General features: G+C 41.9%; 1 protein-coding gene across 2 annotated transcripts in view; it reads left to right on the top strand.

Moving 5' to 3' along the window:
* gabra3 (gamma-aminobutyric acid type A receptor subunit alpha3) overlaps positions 1-22,815 on the top strand; it is a 64,496-nt gene that overhangs the window by 30,357 nt on the left and 11,324 nt on the right. For both annotated transcript variants that reach the window (XM_037467181.2, XM_037467179.2), the window contains exons 3-5: positions 5,446-5,567; positions 8,335-8,402; positions 19,533-19,753. In XM_037467181.2, the coding sequence (XP_037323078.1) occupies positions 5,446-5,567; positions 8,335-8,402; positions 19,533-19,753 (411 nt within the window). The remainder of the gene's footprint in view (positions 1-5,445; positions 5,568-8,334; positions 8,403-19,532; positions 19,754-22,815) is intronic.

Raw genomic sequence — 22,815 nt, 5'->3', positions numbered from 1 at the left:
CCTCTGCTCGAAAAATGGCACACATATGATAAAAAGTGCAAATACTCTGAAACTACATTGTCTATGTGGATAATAATTTTCTGTCAGAAAAAGGGGAGCCCCTATGAGTGTTCTAATGTGTAAAAATCAGTTTACATGTCACTGGTGAACAAATAAATCAATTTGACACACACCGAAACCCTTTGAATTTTGAGAATGGCCTGAAAAAGGCTTTAAAACATGGAGATACCATGGCATGGTTCAACCACTTTTTTTGATCGTCCGATAGTCTGATTGGAACCGACTAACACCACCTATTTGTTTGTGATGAATACACAAAATTCCTGTTGAAAGTTGGTTCTGGCTCAGTTTTGGCTCAGATCTGGACCAAATTTGATGATGCTTGATACTAAAATGTGGTGACTATTGATGGTGAGAAGGGTCTATGATTCGGCCCATACCTTTGTGACTGTGGTCAGTATGCCATTCTGGTGCTTGTTTTTAGCGATGCCCCACGTAACTCCGTTCTAAACATTATTCAATTAGCATCAATAAGGACTATTAAAAACATAATACATTTTACCCAAGTGAATGTGGATAACTTCCGTTGCCACAAATGCAACAAAACCCTCACAAGGAAGAAATATCGGTAAATTATCGAAATATTTGGCAAACAAGCAGAACTTGAATCTTATATAAGGGCAGCCATCCATTATTGTCCATTGCAGGTAAAGTTAGCCATGTCATATGGAGTTGCTAATAGAAAAAGGTTAATTACTTTACATGTCATTTGGCTGACGCTTTTATCCAAAGCGACTTACACTAAGTGCATTTACACCATAAGGATACAAACTCAGAAGAACAAGAAACAGTGCAATTTCATCAAATAAGCTGATTTACAACTTGCTATTATATAATAATAATTGACAGCCAATCATTTCATAAATGTTGTCAACATTCTAACAATCTCAGTGAAGCAATGCTAAGGTCCTAAAGCAGGTGTAACATTGACCATGCTCACTGTCTAAGTTTAGCATGTATAGCTGAGGGTGATGGGAATGTAATTCGTTTTACAGGCCTCTCTTTATTATTCAGTGACTCACCACCTAATTATAAATTAATCCCGAGAGGAACATGAATACATGTAAATCTCAATTCATGAGAAAAAGTCTTTGCAATGCCCTGCAGCAGATATTTCAGTCCAGGCCAAAAATGGCAGAAAGACCAACATTGTCCTACCTATACTGCTAGGACATTATCCTTCTTTAAACATATCCCCTTCTTCTGCAGTTAAAAGCTGTCAAATACCACTCTGTTTACCTCACATTGACACAAACTCCAGTTACGAATCAATTATTTGGGCAGCACTTCCTAATAAAGGTTTGATCAATATATATATATAATAAGAATGCTTGTCCTATGAACAAATAAGGACATGACAGTTGTCTGGATTCAGCCGAAGCCACCACACATAGCAACGACCACCCCCCACAGTTTCTCCCCGTGTGCGTATTATCTGCACAAAACAGACAAGGGGAAAACGTAAACAAAGAAAAATCAGTCATACTTCAAAGGCTGTGAATGCTACAAGCCCTCCATTGCGACGAGACAATATGCTGCATAATGTGCCTGCTGCACAACATCATCGATATATTGTTGGTAAAAGAGGAAATATGAGCGGGAGGACCTGGTGAGGAAGATTAGTTGTGTTGTAAAGGTTAACACATGCACGAATTCGAGCTTGGAATTTACTATTTATTTATTAATCAAGAACGTGCTAATTAGAAATATCCTTCCCTCCCCCCCATTGTGTCATTGAAATGACAGGAAAAATGCAATTAAATATTTGTTGCCTCATATAATAAATAAACCAGTGACCCCCACAACCACAGTCAAGACAAGTCACCAGCTTCCCATACGTCTTTCCCACAAACGCTCCAAGCAGCCTCACTAATCCCCTCCATTCCATCTATGGCCGCCCCCCCCCCCCCGCTCTGAGGCGCAGCGAGGGCGTCGCCTGGGCACATTAAGGGAGGACGCCGAGGTGTCCAGAATTCAAGACGCGCGAGCGTTTGTTGGGACGGGAGGGCCTTCATCGCAGAGGTCTGGTGAGCTCCCATCATCGACTCCACACCCACAGGTTTTTTTTTTCTTCCCCCCCCCCCCTTGCTTTGAAATTTGTAGTCTTCAGCCGTAACCGGCTCTGACTCAAGTGACATCACTCGAGGCAATGAGATTTCACGCAGCTCCATCTGGAGCCACCGGGTTGGTGGGGGGGGGGCGGAAAAGATTTTGTTTCATCGGGCTTCAAATATTTAACATCCAGAGGCAGTGGGGTAAAATAACTGGCCTCACGAAAAGCGTCAAATGAGTCAATGGAAATAACACACACTCGCCGTTTAGCTGGCACTCCTCACCAATCTATTCACCATCGCTGTCAAATCACGGAGCACCCCCCCCACACACCCGCCACACCGACAGCTCTCCTTACCGCTCGCTTTGCTTGCTCTTGCCCACTTACCCCACGGCCCCTCGTGGCTGACAGCGTGTCCGTGTACCCTGGGGGAGACCACCGCTACGTCTCCTCCCTGGCAAAGCCAACCTGTCACACTGGTTCAGTGCACTAACCTTGAATCAGATCTAACCCAGATCATTCATTTCATGCCCTATCCACTAAGTCGGACTCCCCCGGCCCAGATAAATTATGGGAATGCCAATAATGGATAGTGATGAACCGACCGCTGGCCCCCCCCTCTCTCTGGTTGGCCGTTACCTATGGAGTTACATCAGCGTCATTAATTGCAAATGCACACAGAAAGACTCACTAATGGGAACAGGACAATTCACAAAAATATTCAATTTACAAATACACGACGATGTATTTGTTTGTGGATCCCTTCATATTTGTGTGTGGGTGTTTTGAGACTCCTCTGATGGTGGCTTGATTTGCAAATGCTTTTTTTTTTTTCCATCATGGACCCATCTACAGCCAGCGGCACCCTGCGCGATCTTTATCCCAAATATATTAAATGAATGAGATGGTGCACAATCTTTGCTGTCAATCGTAATGATAATATTCTGCCGATTGAATCCAAGTGTTGGAGTAGTGCACCTCAGCTGAATGTCACCCAGACGTCCCTTAGCAGTTTACCCACCTTTTTAATTAGAGCAGTTCAACGCCAGTATTAACGAACCTCAACATAGCCCATATATTTTATATTACTCAACTTTTAAAGCCAGCAAACCCGTTTCAGCTTTTCAACATCCAGCATTCACTCACCACAATGACTAAGTGTAGTAAATGACGTTTTACATTGCTGTTGCCAATAAACTAAACGAATACATTTCCAGGCTTCCAGGCACCGAGCGCTGGTAAAGACAACTCAATAGTCTCATGTGCAGCGCACTCAATGCATAGTGTTAAACCAAATTCACATCATCCGTTAGAGAAAACCCATGAGTGATATAAATATTTTGTGAACGCAGGACTTAATATTCAGCACCGCGTTGAAATGAGAGAAGATACCAAACAACTTAAGTGCGCTTTTACATCTCCGGTGTTGACACGTAGCTGCGCCTTTACCTTCTGTGCTCGACATTCGGTCAATGTCGTTCCCAACGGAGTTCTTTTCATTAAATGTGTGAATAGCTCAGGAATGTAATGACGATTCTTGCCTTTAATTCCTGCATCGGGAACAGCAAGCTGAAGAAGTAAAACAGGCGGCCGGCTTGATCACAAACGGAGTATATTTAAATAACGATGGCATATTCAAAGAGAATGTGCTATTGCTTTGCTCTCCTCGGGGAATTTGAACAGCTGGCTGTTACTGAAAGACGTTCGCATGTGTGTGTACTTCAGCACGCAGATGCTGCAAAGCACACAAGTACTTTGTTTTCCTTTGGTGGGTATATTCTTTTTTAGGGTGGAACACTCAATGTTTCCGAGGGACTAAAGGTTTCTCATTCATTTCGGACTATCCGCAGATGCAGTCTTGATGTACGATTCTTGAGATGAGATTCTTGAGATGATACTCGTTGCATCTCAACTCGTCCCTACTCGTTTCTAAAGCTTTTGTGTTTGTTGTTTCTTCGTGCCTGAGTTGCCTCGAACACGCGGGCCTGTCTCTTTTTGAGATGTATTATAATTAGAGTACATTGTTATGCAGTCCCATTCTAACCCTTTTGACAGAGCTTAATTATACTTGACAACCAGAATATTTCAAACTGTGCCCTACTCAATGAAGTGCAAATCGTGAGCTTAGTGTTAAAAAATGTAGTCTCAGTGGAGATGTAGAGCCTTGAATATCTGACATCATCTGGCTAATCAGCACTTTCTTCTTAAAGTTGTAATTCTTAAGACTTCCGTCTTTTCACACGTGTCACGGTGCTAACGGAAAAATGGCTTTCACATGTCAGCAAACAGTCGTGGGGATTTCCTTTCTGTTGAGGATTACTACTTTAACCAGCAAAAAAACAAACAAAAAAAAGGTTTTCAAGGCCTTCAATTAGAGGTTTGGTCGTTTGACCCCCGGTGAATTACTCCTGTAATAGAAATGAAATAAGAAATACAATTTACCATCAATACAAATACATTTAACATGAGGGAGCCATGATGCTTGATTGATTATGTGTTTATTGCCCACGTAATAGCGACTTAGATCATTTCCCCATATGCCTCGAAACTATTTCAGGACATTCTTGTGTGCTGTGAACAACTGTTGATGAGTACAATCACACACCCTTTCACCAGTGACCTTCACCCGCTTTGTTTCAATGTTGTTGCAGCTCAGATGGAGTTGTTATTACAGGACACATTGAGTTTCAGAAAGCCTTTCCAAGAAGAAGATAGATAGAGCTTCCATTTAAGCAACATTCAGATCTCGGGTTACTCTTTGAGCGCTAAATTCTTTAAAGCTCGGTCTTTACGGAGCAGCACGATGCAGTGCATCGGTACCAGGACCACGTCTTCATAGGGTTTATTTAGATATTATAGGTCAGCTCCTCGGGGGAGTTAGGTTTAATTAATAGACACTACGAGTTACTCATCAGTGTTCCACCTACAGTGTAGTGGCCTTTTCATCTAATTAAATTTTATTACAATATTGTTCTGCAGAGGGTTGAGGGCATATTACAAATACAAAAAGAATTTCCTTCTTGGGAAATAATTGATGAATTTGCTGGGCTATCTTTGTAATTATGGAGGCTTCAGTCTGTTAAGACCAAAACAACAAAGGCAAACACAACCACTTACTACCCAAATATTGATTGAAGCCTGTGGCTGATCAATGCAAGAGATTTTGAGAGAAACGTTAAAACAGGGGATTGTGGACTCAACTGTTTAAGAGATGAGTCATTTTTACAGCTGTGGATTATATTAAATATAAAAATTTCTGAGAACATTCAAACTCCAAACAAAATATGACATATTTTTTGACCCAACCTTTCCGCCCCCATCTCTCCCTGCAGGGCAGTCATTGGACACAGGGAGCCGTTGCCTGATGACAGTAAAGACAATATCACCATTTTCACCCGAATTCTTGACAGGCTGTTGGATGGATATGACAACAGACTACGTCCTGGACTGGGAGGTGAGCATCAGTTCACAGTTTGATTATTTTGATTATTTTGTTTCAGCTCTCGAAAAGTGATTGGCTAACAGGAATATATCCATCAATGACTACAAGTCTACAAGCTGCTGTAAACAATATCCTAACATCACAAGATCTGAACTGAATAATCTATACCTCCTTGCTTTTGTCAGCAACTTTCCCCTACTAATTTTTATGGATAGAATATACTTTATAATTCCAAAGGAGGCTACATTTAGTGTTTAAGGGGAAATGGCGCACTGCCAAATAAGCACATGTCAGTGGAAATCCCTCTAATTGATTCTATTTCATCCAAATATTCACACCTCAAGGGGCTGCATAGCAGCAGGTCAACATGCTCCCTCAGCCAGCCGGATTTTGCTCTACAGCTTGCTGCTGAAGCTACGAGCGTGACGTTTCAGGCTGGGTGAGCTGTTCTCCACGACAGCAGCCGGAGAAAGGAACCAGCCGATTTGGTCATATTCTGCATCTCCAAGGGCATGGAGAGCGAGAGGCCTGGATGGCTCTCCTTTGTAGTGCAGACACTGAATGCACAGACCTGTGTGGTGCAGATAAACGTAACAGGCTTTTCCAGCAGGCTCGAGAGAATATGGCAGGCCGGAGAGAAACACAAGTACAGCCACTAGAACGGCATAAGCCACAAGAGCTGGAGGGACTGTAACCTCCAGGGTTGGTTGAAATATTTCACTTCATTCATCTACCAGGGGGACATTCAACACATGCTTAGCAAAGCCAACATTAAAATGAAGGCTGATGCTGTCGAGCTATTTGTATGATTTATTGAGCTAAAGATGGATTAGAAAGATGGACACAATAAAATGAAATCCTTTTTTATTCATCAAAAACATAAATCATCGTCTATATTTTGGAGAATATTAGTATCCCCTTGTGTTTTTAAGTAATCAGCGTATGGCAGTAAACGTGTTGTGTCTCTCTTACTTCAGATAGAGACAAAGTGTAGCAGTGCTCAGGACTATAGTAGTGCACTAGTTGATAGTCCAGGGGTCTACCTGCAAGAACACACACTCAGTCAAAGTCCACAGCTTCAACGGTAACAATGCCACCCATCGTCCTGCTCCTGTTGCACTCCACCCCCCATTCAGCCACAGTCCTATTGAGACAAAGAGGGGCCGCCTCAGACAACACGGACGGGATAGAAACTGTAGAAAACCCATTCCATTTAATTTTCAGCGCCATATATTAGCACTGCCCTATGCTCTGGTGCTTTGTTGTAAACAGAAACAGGGCGACTCATTTTGTTCCCCAACCATGCAAACTGCTGACCGGCTGTTGTGATAATCATGCATTTGCAAGAGCTATTTGTGTCAGAGGGATGATTAATGTGGAAGTGGATAGCCCTCTCTCTCGTGGGGAATCTTTGCCAGAGGATTGAAAAATTCACCTGTGGGTGGTCAGTTAGATCTGGGACACAGTTAGAGCCGAGGATCCATTCACATTTGGAGAAAAGCCTCATCGCTCTACGGTTGCACCGCAGGGATCAGCCATTTGTCTCACCAAGAGCCCAAAAGCCTGCTTCACACATTTGCCCCAGAGGAGCGGATTCAGCCCACTCTGAAGAGGGGAAATTATGATCTGTCTGTCGCGACTATCACATCATGCCTTGCTTGATGCTTTATTCAAATCATTTGAGAAGTATTTGGAAAAACAATTGTTACGCAGCTCACGATTAATAAAGTCCTGACTAATTAACCATATAATGATCAATTGGAACATTTTACAACAATGATTAATCAACCCCTTTGGACGTTGTAACGGAACAAAGGCAGCAATGGAGCCTGTAATGCAACCTAACATGCAACAATACATTAGATTAGGATTTAAGTGGCTTGCTACAAACACACAGAGCAGACAAAGCTTTTAACCGTCATGCCAGATACATAATAGTCTACAACACACCTAATGTGATTATAATATGTGCATAGAATTGTGCAATAGCAGTAGCATGTTCCCTTTAATTGTGTAAAAAAAAAAAAAAAAACACGCGCACAGCTGCATTCTGAACAATGACTTCTGTTTGTTATTCTTTAGCCAGTAGTTCCTCAGGGACTCGTAAATGTTCCTGGGGCAAGTCGACTCAATCTATTTGGGGTCAAAAGGGATGTCTTTTCTCCAAAGACACAGACTCGAGCCTGGCCCGGAGCATGTTTTATGCTGTAGTGGACAAAACTAGGTTTAGCTAAACAAATGGTAGTTTTAACCTACTAAAAGACTTTCCAAAGCATCTTTGAAGTTGCTCGGCAACATTTTTTCCCCCAAATCGAAATTAAAAAAACCCTCCTGGGCCCAACACTTGAGAGTACTATTACCAATGCCCGTCTAGCAATGCATTTCTGGAAAAGGCCTTTAGCATACTATTTGTTCAGCATTATGTGCCCAAACCGGCAATCGCTGGCACAGCAAAGTTGACACAGTTTTCGAGAAAGTCACAAAGACGGCAAGAACTCAGATATTAAGCCGTCCAACGGGGGCATGAATCCTTCACTGCTCCTGCATACATCCAGCTTGTCCTCAGTTTGATTCGTTCCTCTAACCCTTGATTATAGTCGAATTTCTGCGTGAACCGGCTTAGTTAAATGCCAACCGGCCGACTTCACTGACGTGTAATCAAACAATCGGCTCAACAAAGACAGAGCTGCAGCAAAGCCTTTTGTACACAGACTTTACCGTAACGTTTTCTTCTTCTTCTTCTTCTTCATTTTTCTGGGTTCATGTTGTCCTTTTTCAGAGAGTGTGACAGAAGTGGGGACAAACATCTTTGTTACAAGTTTTGGGCCGGTGTCGGATACAGACATGGTGAGTATGTTTCATGTTTGCATTTCTTCCCAAATCATGAGTCATCTGGTTTAAGCATGTTATTGGTGTTCACTTTACTGTGACAGAACTAGTTGGAGAGCATTTATCATTTTGGATCATTCAGAGCGCACATTAAAACAAAAACAATTACATTCCAGTCAGCTTCTCTCATTTTGTTTCTGTTGTTAGTAAGTGCTGCGTGCAACATATAAGACTCCCTCTTCTAAAACCTCTTTCTGTATGAAAAAAAACTTAATATTTCCCTCTTGCATGTGTTGATATGATATGCAGTCGAGATTGTTTTGCCATGAGTTGCCTTGTTTTGGAGATTTCAGCCTCCTCTCAAATAGGAGTGGACTTTATGGCACCCTAGTTGGTTAAATAAATAGATAGTTACTTTATTAATCATGCAAGGGGAATTTATTTTGCTCCAGCAGCATTTATACACACACGCACACACACAAGAAATAACAAACATAAATGACAAAAATGACAAATATATACAATTATTTCTTTACAAACTAATCAATAATGCAAATGTCTAAGCAAACAAAACAGTGTAGTGAGAATAACGGCCCCTTAAAGTATAGCCAAGTTCTCACTGTAAAATGCTGTTGCTGTTACCTATTGAGCTGTACAATATTTTAAAATCATCTAATGGCAATATTGTTTTAGCCCAACAGTAGTGGGTAATATAAACACTTTTATTTAATTAGTAAATCATTACTAATGGGATTAGTAGATGAATGTCCTCCAGGTATAAGCCATTAGGCCTTACAGTTAATTTCACTACTTGGCTATAAAGGACAAAATCAACTGCGGGTCAGTTATTACCATCAGGGAAAGATTAGATATATGTAATGACATTGTATTAGGACAAATACTGTTGTCTTCAGTAAAAGTACTCTCTTTATAAACATCAAAACTATTCTGTATTAATTCCATTTTGGGCTTCGGATGCCCTTCTTCAAACAGCAGATGCCGGAGATGTTTCATGCTTTGTCTTGGGACCTTATGCAGCATTCGACATATTTGATCAAACCGCTCTAATTGACCGCCTTGAGCAGCGGGTTGATTCTCCGGCTCAGCGCTGCGATTGCTCTACAGCCTGTATGACATAGCATGATTAATGCTTTTGTTTTTTGTGGTCTCACCGGAGGGCCATTGTTACAAATCCCTCCATATGATATGACCTCCATTTTATCTTTTATTGCTTATTACATGGTCATTTAAGGGCTACATCTATTTAGCATAATGGCCATTGTTTATGATTAGTTCTTCTGGATTGATTACTCTTAATTGTTGCCAAATGTGTGCGAATTGGCAGGCTCATCCCGAACTGGATCCTTTGCCAAAACAGAAAATATGGTTGCCCCCTTTTGGGACCTCATGTATTGATTAATTAAGACAATGTTGGGTGGTGGGATGTGGACAGACGGACGTCATCTCACCTTTGTGTGAGCGCGGACTCGTCTTCTCCCAGAAAGCTGCAGGTTTGCTGAGACTCTCAGCTGCTTAACATCAAGACTAAAGAGTTTTCTGTTTGCTGCTTTTGTAATTGAACTGATTCTTTTTTAAATGTAATTTTCTCTTGCCTGATGTCTTAATGGTATCATGTGAAGCACTTGAATTTCTTAACTGTTAAAATATGCTATACAAATTTGTCTTGCCTTTGGACAGATCTCCAGATGCAGAGACCATTGGACAACATTTTGTTGCAATTCATTTATAGCTGTATTATTGTGATTAATGGGCTTCTACCATCCCCCTGCTATTCAAAAACCCACACACACAGTAGGTAGCTTGCATTATTCAGTGCCAGTTAAATACTTAATTACATTACCTTTTGCATATTAACTAGAGTGATATTCCTGAGTGACTGATTTAAGCCCCCAAACATTGTTTCAATCAGCATAGCTCTGGGTGACATGTGGCCGAATGTGAATAGAAAATATGATTCCAAGACCATCGCCTCAGTCCCCCGCTCCACTCTCACCACCTGTCTCCATCATACAAAAATCACCGGATGCAACAAAATTCTCAAACTCAACTGCAATAAATCTGAAATCCTCGTCACCGGCCCCAACTCCCTCATCCGCTCAGCCCAGACCTTCTCTCTCTCTCTCTCTCTCTTTCAACATTAATGGCTCTATCGTCACCCCTCTCCCCCCAGGTCAGCGAACTCTGTATCATCCTCGACCCCACCCTTTCTTTCCCTAACCCACGGCAACCACATCACCAAGACAGCCGTCTTCCACCTCAGGAACTTTGCACGGCTCCGGCCCTCCCTCTCCTCTGCCGCCACCAAAATTCTCACCCATGCCCTCATAACCTCCAGACCGGCCTACTGCAAAAGCAAACAAACTCCAATGTGTTCAGAACTCTGCAGCTCGACTGCTGACCTCCCCCCACCCCCCGCTGTGAACACATCACAACGGTATTATGCCACCTCCATTGTCTCCCGGTCAAATACAGGAGAGAAAAAACTGTTAACAAGTGACTTCACTCTCCGTGAAGTCACTTGTTAACAGTTTTTGGATGTCAAACAACTACAAAGAAACAAGAAAAGAATAAAAACGGATGCAAATCCAAAAAGAGTTGCAAAACAACCACAAAGCAAACACACAGCTTTTTATACGTCCCTGCAGTCAGACTATTTAAAGTGATAAAACCTCTGATTTTCATTGTTATTATTTCATATTATAACGTATAAGGCCTTTTGCCAGTCATATGGCATGGTGAGGATACAATTACTAACTTTAACTTGACACATCCACCTTTTTAAAACTTCCACAGTCTATATCTGCCATTTTGAAGGTGCTAACAATAGTGTGGTGGACTTGCTTCGTGAGAGAGGGCTAGCCTCTTTTTTACCTATTACAATAGAAAGTGATTCATCTTTTTCAACAGATATCACCTTTTGGGTCTCTTTGGGCTCAAATGAAGACCATATTTTTATTCTCCTCTCATTCTGCACTTGGCAACATCATGAATCAACTCCACAGAGGACAGTCAGTGGCACACATGAGGTCTGCCCAGGACATGGCAACCCACTTGTGGTAATGTTTTCTTATTGAGGGGACATTGTCCTTTTATGTCTACTATCACTGTGCCAGGCGAAAATACCGGTAGTCCCTACACACTTATGCTTTTGGGATGTCTTCAATTGGCCTGTAGCTGCCAAGGATTCCACAGTTGTGGAAATGAGGCATTCACAAATTTGTTAAATATCTGAAATGTTTTAGAAGGATTTCACTGATCATTACCCAAACAAGGCTCTGGCCCTCGGCTACGCTGCCTAATCTGTCTCCTTCTGCACATGAACAGTGCACTAAGACTTCAAGCATTGCCTTTTAAGATTTTCCACACCTTACCCTCAAATTTGTTCAGGCTACAGAGCCGTCAGGACGCATCGCACTAGAAAACAGACGACTTAGTACAACATGTTGCAAGTTGGTAAATATACATTTGAATGTAGATTGCATGTGTTTACATCTATAATATGTGTATAAAGCAATTTATTCATTTTTTATCTTTAGGTTATTCTAATTCAGCATCCCGTATTTCGACCTGCTCAATGGTAGAATGTGTGGCAGTGCGAGTGTGAACATGGTTGCAGGATATCCACAGGAATAAAGCGTTGGACACAGATCAGCTCTAGGAGCTCTGAGGCACTCTAAGCAGTGGAGGGAATCAGAGGACAAGGCGATTCTACAGTACAGTGAGCAAATGTGGATAGTTGGCTGCACTAAATAAGTCGGCCCTGTCCGCGGACTTCAATTATGAGTGGCCTGATTTGCTGAAACTTGCGACCATTTCCAAAAGGCAGGGCACCCTCCAGTGAGTGAGTGGGTGGCTCGGTTGGAGTTTCGAGTGTGAAGAAAAAAAAAATAGTACTGTTGCTTCAGCAAGCGGAAAAGTGCACCAGGTTTACGGATCAGCTAAACGTGTGATGTATTGAATGGTCCAATGTTTTTTTTAAGATATATACAGTATATTTGGGCTTTGAAAACACATAGTTCTGGTAGTCTGAGCCAATGAAGTCAAATCTATAGGAGGTATCTAGTTTGATACCGAGACAGATGTGTCATTTAAGTGTGGAGCCCCGGAGCATCGTGCATTGCAGTGATCGGTTCTGGGAAACCAAAGCATGGGCCAGGTTTTTCTAGGTCAGTTAAAAGGATCTTGGAGGTATTTCAGAGGTGTCAAGAAGTTTTTTTAAGATCTTTCCTTGATGTGTTCCCCAAATGAAAGTATTCTCTATTGGAGACAATTCGCCAGAGTTTAACAGATTAATTTAGGGCAGCTATCTAGTCATTAAAATAAAGTAGGCGAAAGACTGCTGTATGCTGCCAAGGACTTGCAAATGATCTTTTAGCCCTCGCTTCGTGTTATCATGATGTTACTGCATTAGTTGTTACGCTCCAGATTTCTTTAATCATTCATTTGACAAACCTGTATAACTGTTTAATGAGTTTTAAATGGAAAGTGGCTCCTCAATATGAATGAATAACCCACGCCAAAATTGCCACCATTGCGTTTTGATGCGATGAACCCAGACTCACCCTTGCTGCTTAAATATCTGTAAAATACACACTAAAAAAAAAAAGGTAAAAACATGAGCTTCTATTTCAATATTTAAAATAACTGGTTATCCATGGAAATTTTAGTCAATAATTAGTTACCTTGAAGCTTTACCTACTATTTCAACTCATTATTTTGTGTAAGGCTAGAGGAAACAATGAGACACTGAAGTAGCACTGAATTGTATGCGATGACGCTAAAGGAGGAAGTCAACAGTCCATTGTGATAAATCATGGCCAATCAGTACGATACATCATCTGGGGACCGTGATCATGCATTTCATAGATGCATAGATGGATTTGTGGTTTCTGCCACAGTGACGTTGAATGAGAAGTCACCAACGTTCTGAGGATAAGTGTCTCGGGGTCACACCTCTAGCGCGACCAAAATGTGAAGCATAACCCCATGGAGAGACTTACACAACTAAGAGACTGCTAAACAGGGCACACTCTATATACCCTAGGCATCCCATACTTTACGTCGAGTCGTCCAATTACCCATCTCAGTTACATCAAGTGTCCCAGAAATGTCTGCTTCTCGCGCTCCCCCCCCCCCCCCGCGGGCCACTCGTTCAGCTTACACTTGGACCCAAATACGCCGCATCTGCCTCCAGCGTGCCACTATCGCAACAGGAGGGAAGCTAACTGCATAATCGGAGTGAAGCTTGAGTATCAGGCCGATAACGGGGACCGTTGTTCCGAGTCGTGTCGGATTTCTTGCAGCGTGTCACACCAAGACCCAGAATGTGGGTTACAATCTTGATGCTTATCTCCGGTAAGTAGGTGGATGCATTTTCTCCAACTCTTGCCTCCCCCTTTTTTTTTTTTTACTTACTCTTGCTTAGCTTTCTTTGGCCTTTTTTCCAGTGTCCCCCCCCCCTCCCACGTGAGTTGCATCTCAGTTACACTGCATGAATGATGCAGTGTCACGGCACATTTAGCCGTTTCATGTTGGGATTTGACAGGTCTGCTGTGATGAAATGGGATGCGATTGAGGCTGTCACAGGTACTGAGCTGAAGCCTGGTCTGACAAACATGTCAGTGGTGGCCAGATCCCACAATGGTTTCAAAATCTCTGGAAACTCAAACTCCCAAACACCTCAGGAGGTCAAGGTGTTTTGAACACAACAGATGGAGCTTTGTGTTACTAAAAATGTGTAAGTGAACTCTTGTATTCTGCATCAATCACCCTGACCTTGTTCAAAGAGCTGCTATTCCAATTGAGCCGTATTCTCAACATTTTGTAATTTGTCTTACACCACCTTCCAGACACCATTCGTGTCGTCGTGTTCCTTTGAATCACGATATGATTCATGCGAAGGGCGAGAACAACTTGAAAGTGGAGCAAGCATAGTCCATTAACAACCTTAAATTGAATATGAAAATAGGAGTCACAAGAAACCGAAGACTTCATAACCCTGCAATCAGATTTCAAACAAACGGCAGGAAGTGATTTATTTTGGATTAAGAGCAACCCATTGTATTCGCCCCAGTTTCAACGTGTTCAGTAGATTAGCCAACTGCAATCATATCAGTGACGACAACAACATCGGAACAAATGGTGTTGGAAGGGACATTCCACACTTTTGGCATCCTGTGGTTGTGAAACACGCGTTTTTTGACCGATGGAAAAGAGTAGAACAGGAAAAACACAATCTCTGATTTATTCACTATATCCATTATCACTTCTCCGTTCATTTGATCATCGTTCCATCTGACCTTTATGAGTCAGATGTGTTTTGCTATCTGTTATAATCCATCCTCTTCTGAAGTGGCATATGAAAGTAATCTTCAAAATGTACAAAAATGCATTTTCAAATTTATATTATTTATTTGTTCATGACAACCTAGTCAACACAACTGCAACACAAATTGGTCAAAATGTAATACTGCCCAGATCATTTTCTTTTCCTCAACATAGGAAACATATTGATAAATGCACATGCATTTGTACTTAATAATGGCAACTAAAGAGTTGTTATCATTCTAGGATCTGATTGATCAGTGGTCATTCGACATGCAGCTCGCCGATGACATTGGCGCCTGATCAATTGCCCAACAATCAATGGCTATCTTGTTCCAAAATCCTATTTCCAACATGGACAAAGAGGTGTTGTAAACTACAGTGAGCTTCTGTCAGCATTATTGAAGTTATAATTAACTAGTACTAAACAGCATTGTCTGCACTGTGGAACTCTGCTGCAGAATAGCGTGACCACATCGATTGTTTCCTTTTCCACAGCTCTACATTTTTTGTTTTTCATTCAAAAACTTCTTTTTGGACAAATCCATCTCACTTGAATAAAACTTTTAACAGTGAAATGATAACCCCACACTGCTGGCCTTCAAGCTAACGCAGAAGAGCGGAGCAGGGGTAGCTACATCATCAGAGCCGAGCAGACGGGTCGATTGATCAATGCGAGCGTTTCTGCCGTCCCGGAAAATGCGGCTGAAACACTGGCGTCTGGATTCAAGGGCTTTGTGGACGTTACCATTCAATGAAATGATAGAGTTAATCGGTTCTGAGTGTTCTGCTTGTCAAGTGGCAGCCACTTGCGTTTATTTCCCCGCGAGCAGCTCAGAAAAAACATAATTTTAATAATTCCAAAAAAGACATCACGTCGCTGTTTCGTTCACTACAACATGTTCTTGTGTTTACCACCTTCTGATTTCAGGGTGATCGTATGCAACGCCAACGATGTTAGTCGGACACAATGGAAGTGATAAAGCGTATTGATGCCTCAGAGGTGCGGAAGCTGGTGAACACTGAAGATAATTGGAGTTGGTACGGGATTCACAGCTCATTGAAAAGTCTTACACAGGTTACATTCCCAGCAGGGAGAAGGTGAACAGCACACAAGAAGTGAAGCAAAAGAGAATAATTGACAAGCCGAGAGCCAGAAGGACCAGTAATTAGACTAGACATTAATCAAGTCTTTGACTGAGAAGTTCAGCAGACCCGAGTCGCATGGATACACCGCCTCCAGCAAGCCGCCTACATCATCACCACGCCCAGTAATCAGAGCGTTATCTCTGCTCTGCTGTTTGCTGTCGAAAACAAGATATTGTACCATACGTCCCCTGCAAAATGTCTGCACAAAAATTGGAGAAACGGGTCTCCTGCACGATGTATCTTGGCAGGGGCACTGCATCAAGATTGTCAAAGCAGTCAGCTGATGCGGACGAGCAAAACGTGTGCATCGAGCAAGTGCCTCGGACAATTAGTTACCGTGCAGAAATAAAGAGGGATGTAATACCTTAATGTTTAGAATTTAATGAACCTATTAATTGAAGATAAAAGGCTGCATTAATATTCTATTAGATATTAGACACAACCTTCCTGCCATTATCAGAGAACCAGACACTGTCGGCTTTTTTTCCGTGTCTAGACTCATTTGGCAGAGTCTGGTGTACCTTCTACCTAAACTGCCACCTTATCAGCCACTCCTATCATTTTCCTAATTTTCCTCATTTCCTCTGCAGCTCCCTCACTCTCTCCACCGCTTCCCCCAACGCTCTCATGTGGGCAAAAGAGACATGTTTGCATGTGCGTGACAAGCTTGTTCTTCCCTTTGTTTCCTTAAACCTATTTTTGTCCGATTGTGCGTTCGTTTCCGCACTGCTGTGACAGAATCCTGCAGTATTCACTCAGAGTGTTTGGTTATTGACCTTGACTTCGGGGATACTTTTAGTTATGCCTTATAGGACAATAATGGTGATTTTTACATCATTACGATATAAATAAACTGGAGACCTTATCGGCTGATTATATGAATTAATTGACAATGCAAAAGGCTGAAAAATTGCTGTTTATGTATAGTAAATAAAGCAACTTTACTAAATTTGTTGTCAAAACCTAAAGAAAGTGAAATCCTACTGAGCCACTTTATTGCCCAATACATTTCAGCAGGCGCCAGTATCTCTTTTGCATGTTTGCTTGTTTATATCGTTGAACTATGAATGGAAATATCTAGTCGCTAAACAACGTGTGCACCAGCTAGGCTGCTTGTCCGTCTGCCATGTGGTGCTGGGCAGGATTTGCACGTTGGGTCAGTCAGATACTCACAGCTGACAACAGCTGCCAGCTGTGTCTGGAAATAATGCTGATAAGAGAGAAACCAAAACAGCAAAACTACAGACCAGACACATAAAACAATGAGCTGAAAGACGGGGAATTGCTCCGCAGAACTGTGATGAAGTGCAGAGTCATGGTCATTTTTTGGGCCGCTTGTCCCACTAGTGCCTCCCTGCTGGAAGGCTTGTGATCCATTGTTTGTATAACTCAAAAAACATGCAACCTTTAGGTCCCACTTCCAATCCATCCTGGAGCCGTTGTTGAATGCCCCTTTTTCTTTCCCCACATGTCCTCTCTCGTACAGGCGGGATTTCAAATATATGATATATATTGTATGCGGATGATTTGGTATTCATGAATCTATTCAACAGGTGCCATGAATGCCATTTAAATTACAGTTGCTTGCTACAGTAAATCCATTCATGATCCTTGTCGCTATAAAAAAAAAAAAATTAAAAGACATTTGAAAACTACTGTTGGACGGAGGCTCTGCTCTGTCTCCTTCTGTCAAGGAGAAATCAATCACTCACTCTGGAGGAACCCCAGCTGACATTTTAACCGATTGAGCCATTTGGCCGAGGGTGGAGATTGACCACACTTTCCCTCATTGCTGTCTTTCAATCTTCAAATGAATGCACTGTGTTTCCAGGAGTTATCTGTTCAAGGGAAACAAACAAACAAACGATGGCTGAGCCAAGGCCACTACTGTGTTTATTCATTCGGGACGTTTTACACTGATTGGGATGAGGTTTGGCAGTCGAGTTGGATCTCAAAGTAAAAAAGGACAGAATAGTTAAGTGCATACAAGAGTATAACCGTGGTAATGGAGAATTAAATGGCTAGAGTGTCTCTTGTGCCAGAATAAAAGTATATAGAAGGAAACTTTCTTGTGGCATTGCCAAAAACACGCAGGACAAAGATCAACACATCCTACTGCCTGTAGGCGACTTTCCTGTGATCTGAACAATACTTTGTTGTCTGCACTGGGCATTCAATGCAGGACTAAATTCAATGTGTAGTAACTGGTGGGCAAGAAGATTGACCAGTGAAACTGAAAAAGCACCGTTCTTGACCGTTCCTGTTTTTAGTTGTTAGGATTAAGTCGGATTTATTAACAGAAATTGAACACAATATTCATAACTAGCCTTAAGGAGTCTAAAAGCCTTGATGTGCCCACAAGCATTTTAGCATCCACAGCTTTTTTTAATCTATTTGTTTAATTACAATGTTGTTTTAAAAACAAAGTTTTGTCCTTTCTGGTAATTCAAGTAATATTTGATGTCCGCTCCAGTCTGAAGGCGTTTTTTAATTCAATAAATGTATCAAGCATCATCATAAAACGCCAGCAAATACTTTTTTAGTATTAAAAGTAATTACTTTTCTTGAATATTCTAGCCCTCTAGCCATGACTGTGTTTAGTGGATGTATGTGTTGGGTTGCATTGCCAAACTAACTTGAAGAAATCAAGTGAGATGTGTGTGTGTGTGTGTGTGTGTGTGTGTGTGTGTGTGTGTGTGTGTGTGTGTGTGTGTGTGTGTGTGTGAATGTGCTTAAATCTGTCTGTAAAACCATTCTGTGTGCTATATTCACAGATGCAGCGTACATGTTTTATGGGACTATATGCTGACGACCAGAAGGCCAATCCCATCATTTAATAGGCAGCCACCATCCAATGTTTAGAGGGGCCCTGTTGATGGGTTGAGTGGAAACCGCACACCTCTCCTGCTGAGGATGATGGCTTTCTGTTGTTAAAGCCACTGAGAAATGACTTTATCGTTTTTTCTCTTTCTCTCAGGGAGGTGAAGCCGGTTGCAGCTCACTGGTGAGCGCCGCGCTACGCGAGCCCCTTTCACGGCGCGAGCAAAATGAGAGAGGAGCACATATACGCCGTGCTTTTATTGATCACCAGCAATGTGTGCTGTTGCGTGAGACACGGCGTAATTCCATCTCACTCTGTTAAAACATCTGCGTTCAGTCCTCACAGCCACTGTACACAGCTGATGAGGGAAGTCTGTTGCTAGGACACCAAGTCCCATTGAATGAATGATGTGAAATGAATTCCTTTTGAGGGGCTACTTCCTGCAGCCGTTTATTTTTTTTTTGTCCGTGTGTTGGTTCAACACAGAAACACTTTCTCGCAAATTAATATTTCATGTATTGCATAACAATAGAACATGAAACAGATGTACATCAAGGTTTGTAGATGAGGGTGATTTGTGTCTCACTCCTAAAAGGTAAAACACTACGTTAACAGAGTAACCGTTACATGATGCAAGACTACACAACTTTGAAAGGGCAGTGTCTTTTGTCTGTGCCATCGTATGCTGTTGGATGGAGGAGTTTGTGTGTGTGTGTTTACAGATGGTGAAGCGATCGACTGACTACGGCCCATTGACACACAGCTGGTCATGTTTCCACACAAAACAACACGTGTCATTTCTGTCATCAAACTTTGCACTTTCCTCCCCTTAGGAGTACACCATCGATGTCTTCTTCCGTCAGAGTTGGAGGGACGAGAGGCTTAAGTTTGACGGGCCCATGCAGGTTTTACCCCTCAACAACCTCTTGGCTAGTAAGATCTGGACTCCTGATACATTCTTCCATAACGGAAAGAAATCGGTGGCCCATAACATGACGACTCCCAACAAACTGCTGCGGCTAGTCGACAACGGAACACTTCTATACACAATGAGGTGAGACACATTTGAAATCACTGCCCCTTTAGAACAAGATGAAGACATTCTACAGCCTTGTAATGGTTTGAGCTAAATGCTGCAGTTAGCACCCCAACCTGCACCGAGGGGGGATTCCAACGTGTTTTTGATCTGCAGGTGTAATGTTGGTCTTAGTTTAGTGTGTGTGTGTGTGTGTGTGTGTGTGTTTTGCTACTAGTACTGTTGAGCACTAAAGACAGAGCACAGTTGTGGTGGGCAGGGGCTCTTCATCAGCTCAACTCTAGTACGGCAAACCGTTGCCTGGTGAGGTGTTAACTTTAAAACAAGTGCTTGTACTAATTGTGTGCTTTGCTTGAGCAAGCAACCCGAACAGGGTCACTGTTTACAGAACGGTGATGCCTTAAAGAAAGATGTGCCCGCCTTCATCTGAAGCCGTCAGCTGGGATTGGCTCAGTAAATGTAGGAATGATTTATGTCACCTCCCTACAATGAGGCATACGGATTACTGATTAAACCCTTATTAACAATTATTCACATAACCACATGTGAAGTCCAGCCAGTCTTGACCCAACATGTTTCCTCACGCAGACAACTCATGACTCATAATGACTTGAGTAGAATGAGCTACCAAGACACTCACGGTCTGTGAGCAACACAGATCTGCACGACTGGAGGAGTAATTCATTGCTTTTCTACCCATCTGATCATTAATCATTTTAGCCTAATTTAAATATTTTATTAGATGCACGGCAAACAAGGTCAAACAAGGTCAGTATTTTAAACCGTGGAAATGAAATAATGAAAAGGAATAAGTGTGCGTCTCAAAAAAATAGATTGTTTTATATGTTAGCACATAACAAGGCCGAGAATGTAACATTACAAGTACTGTTGTGGTTAAATAACCAAGTATGTTTTTGGTGAGAAAGTCATAAACCACTACGAGACTTGTCATCTCCAGGTTAAAGCGATATTTCTATCCAATTTCAAGAACCCATTAAAAATATCAGTTCTAGAGTGGCTTTCGTTAGTGTTGCATTTTTAATGGGATTTATTTAGACCCTGTGGTTCCTCGATGGCATCAAATACGAATTATTCCTTTTTTACATTTTCTACTTCAACTGACACAAAAATAAAATACAACCCTATGGCTGGTATATGTTTTTGATAAGCACTTGAAAGAAGCGGATTACCTTGTCATCGTAATAGAGCATTGGCTGGTTATTTGAGGGGGTTTCACTCCAAATTAACTTTATTGTTAGAGGCATGGAGTACTACTCCAAAATTGAAAATGAAATTTGTCTCGGCACCCTTCAAAGGTATTACATTTTAGTATATAAATACATTTCTATAGGGGGTTCAGTCAGATGTGCATCACCATGGCTCCTGGTGTTGATTTACACTGTGCCAAAAACAACTGCTTAAATCCATTTAATGAGCATGTCTGCAGCATCTGAACTGACATTCTGTGAGGGCCTGCGCTCTGCAGGATTACGTCATTATTTTTGGATTGAGAGAGCTGGTATTGTCCTTCAGTGCTGCTGTGGCCTTATGTTTTGTGTGCAAGAACTATGTTCTCACTCAGTTCAGCTCAAACTGGTTACTGACGCAATAATGTTCCCCTTTTAGAGAACCTAAATTTATTAAATGTTTAAAATGTACTCAGTTACATAAATAGTGTGTATATTTTTGGTTTAAATCTCCAGATTGGAATAAACAGCTCATGAACCGCCAGAAGCAAATCATTTGGTGTAATACTACCTTAAAGCAGAAACGCAATACATATTGTTTCATTTAGAACACAGAGGCCGTCGTGTTTGTGCGTAAGCTGCTGGAATGTGAACGCTGAGTCTGAGATTCGGTGTCATCTTTGATTTCTTCCAGTAACAGTAATATTGCATGGCTGCTTCATCTGTAACGTGTAAGGATTTTGTGTTTGCTAAACTGAAAAAGTTTGGTCCTTATGGCAAAAATCCTCTCAGCTCGTCTCCTTGGACTATGTCGCCATCTAGCTCGGGTTACTGCTGCTATTTCGCCAGGAGGCAAAATGCGAGGGAACCGGCATTCTGGTTTACACCTGCTTTTAAGAGGCAAAGTTTTCACCGCAAGAGGGTGGCGCTCTTTCACGGTGCGGGTTCTCCACGCGGAATACATAACAAGGCTCACTTTAAGCATCGCCTGGTCTCTTTTTGGGAAACTCCCACTTTCCCCTCGACCCTCCCGTGAGTGCACACGCATTACACGGAAAAGCGCAATTTGCCTTTTTCAGTTCAGCACATTGTGAAGCGGCTGCGCCTGAAGTGGGCGCAAAAGCGCTGGTGTAGATGAGGCCCACAGTGCGTTATACGGTTCTTACTGTATATTCCACCGTCAATCATGTTAGTTGCCCGGCTATGGCAATCGAAACTGAACTATCTAAATAACTCTTGGATAGATCCATCATGTCCGCCTAAGGATTTACTATCACTCCTATTACTTTAGATGTTAGGTCGGAATCCTCTTTTTCAATTCTTTGGTTTATGACCATATAAAACTTAACTCTCACCGGTCTCAGTTGGACGGTGTGTTTAGAGCTCATTTGCAAAAAGGTTAGCATGATAATATGTTGCTAAGATGTTGAACATCCAAATCATAGCTATTAAACCGTGCCGTTATGAGCGGGTTAGCACGCTGCTGTTAGCCTCTGACTCAAAGCACTGACTTCAGAAGCCGCTAGCTTGGCTTTAGACCTAGTTTTGTTTTCTTTATACTTCACAATTCCACAAAGACAGCCTGCTTTGTTGTGTTTGATCAAAGTCATTTCATTTTGTTTTCCGTTTATTTCATTTTGTTTGTCTCGTTTTTTTTTTCCAACAACAAAAAAAACATCAGTACAGCTGAGAAGAATGAGATGGATTTAATCACTTAGTGGCTGGGTTAAGTGCTCTATGATATGCGGCGGCGCGTTGCTCCAGTTTGATTTATGCTGTATTGCGTCAATTTGGGTAGTTACTGAGCCACTTATCAGTAATGAGGCAGCACCACAGAGCAGTCGAGAGGGTGTAACAAGGGTCACAAGGTTGTTGCAAGTGCAAAACAAGGAG

This window comes from Pungitius pungitius, chromosome 16 (assembly GCF_949316345.1).
Source record: "Pungitius pungitius chromosome 16, fPunPun2.1, whole genome shotgun sequence".
NCBI classification, from domain to species: Eukaryota; Metazoa; Chordata; class Actinopteri; order Perciformes; family Gasterosteidae; genus Pungitius; species Pungitius pungitius.
This window is presented reverse-complemented; position numbering and strand designations above follow the sequence as displayed.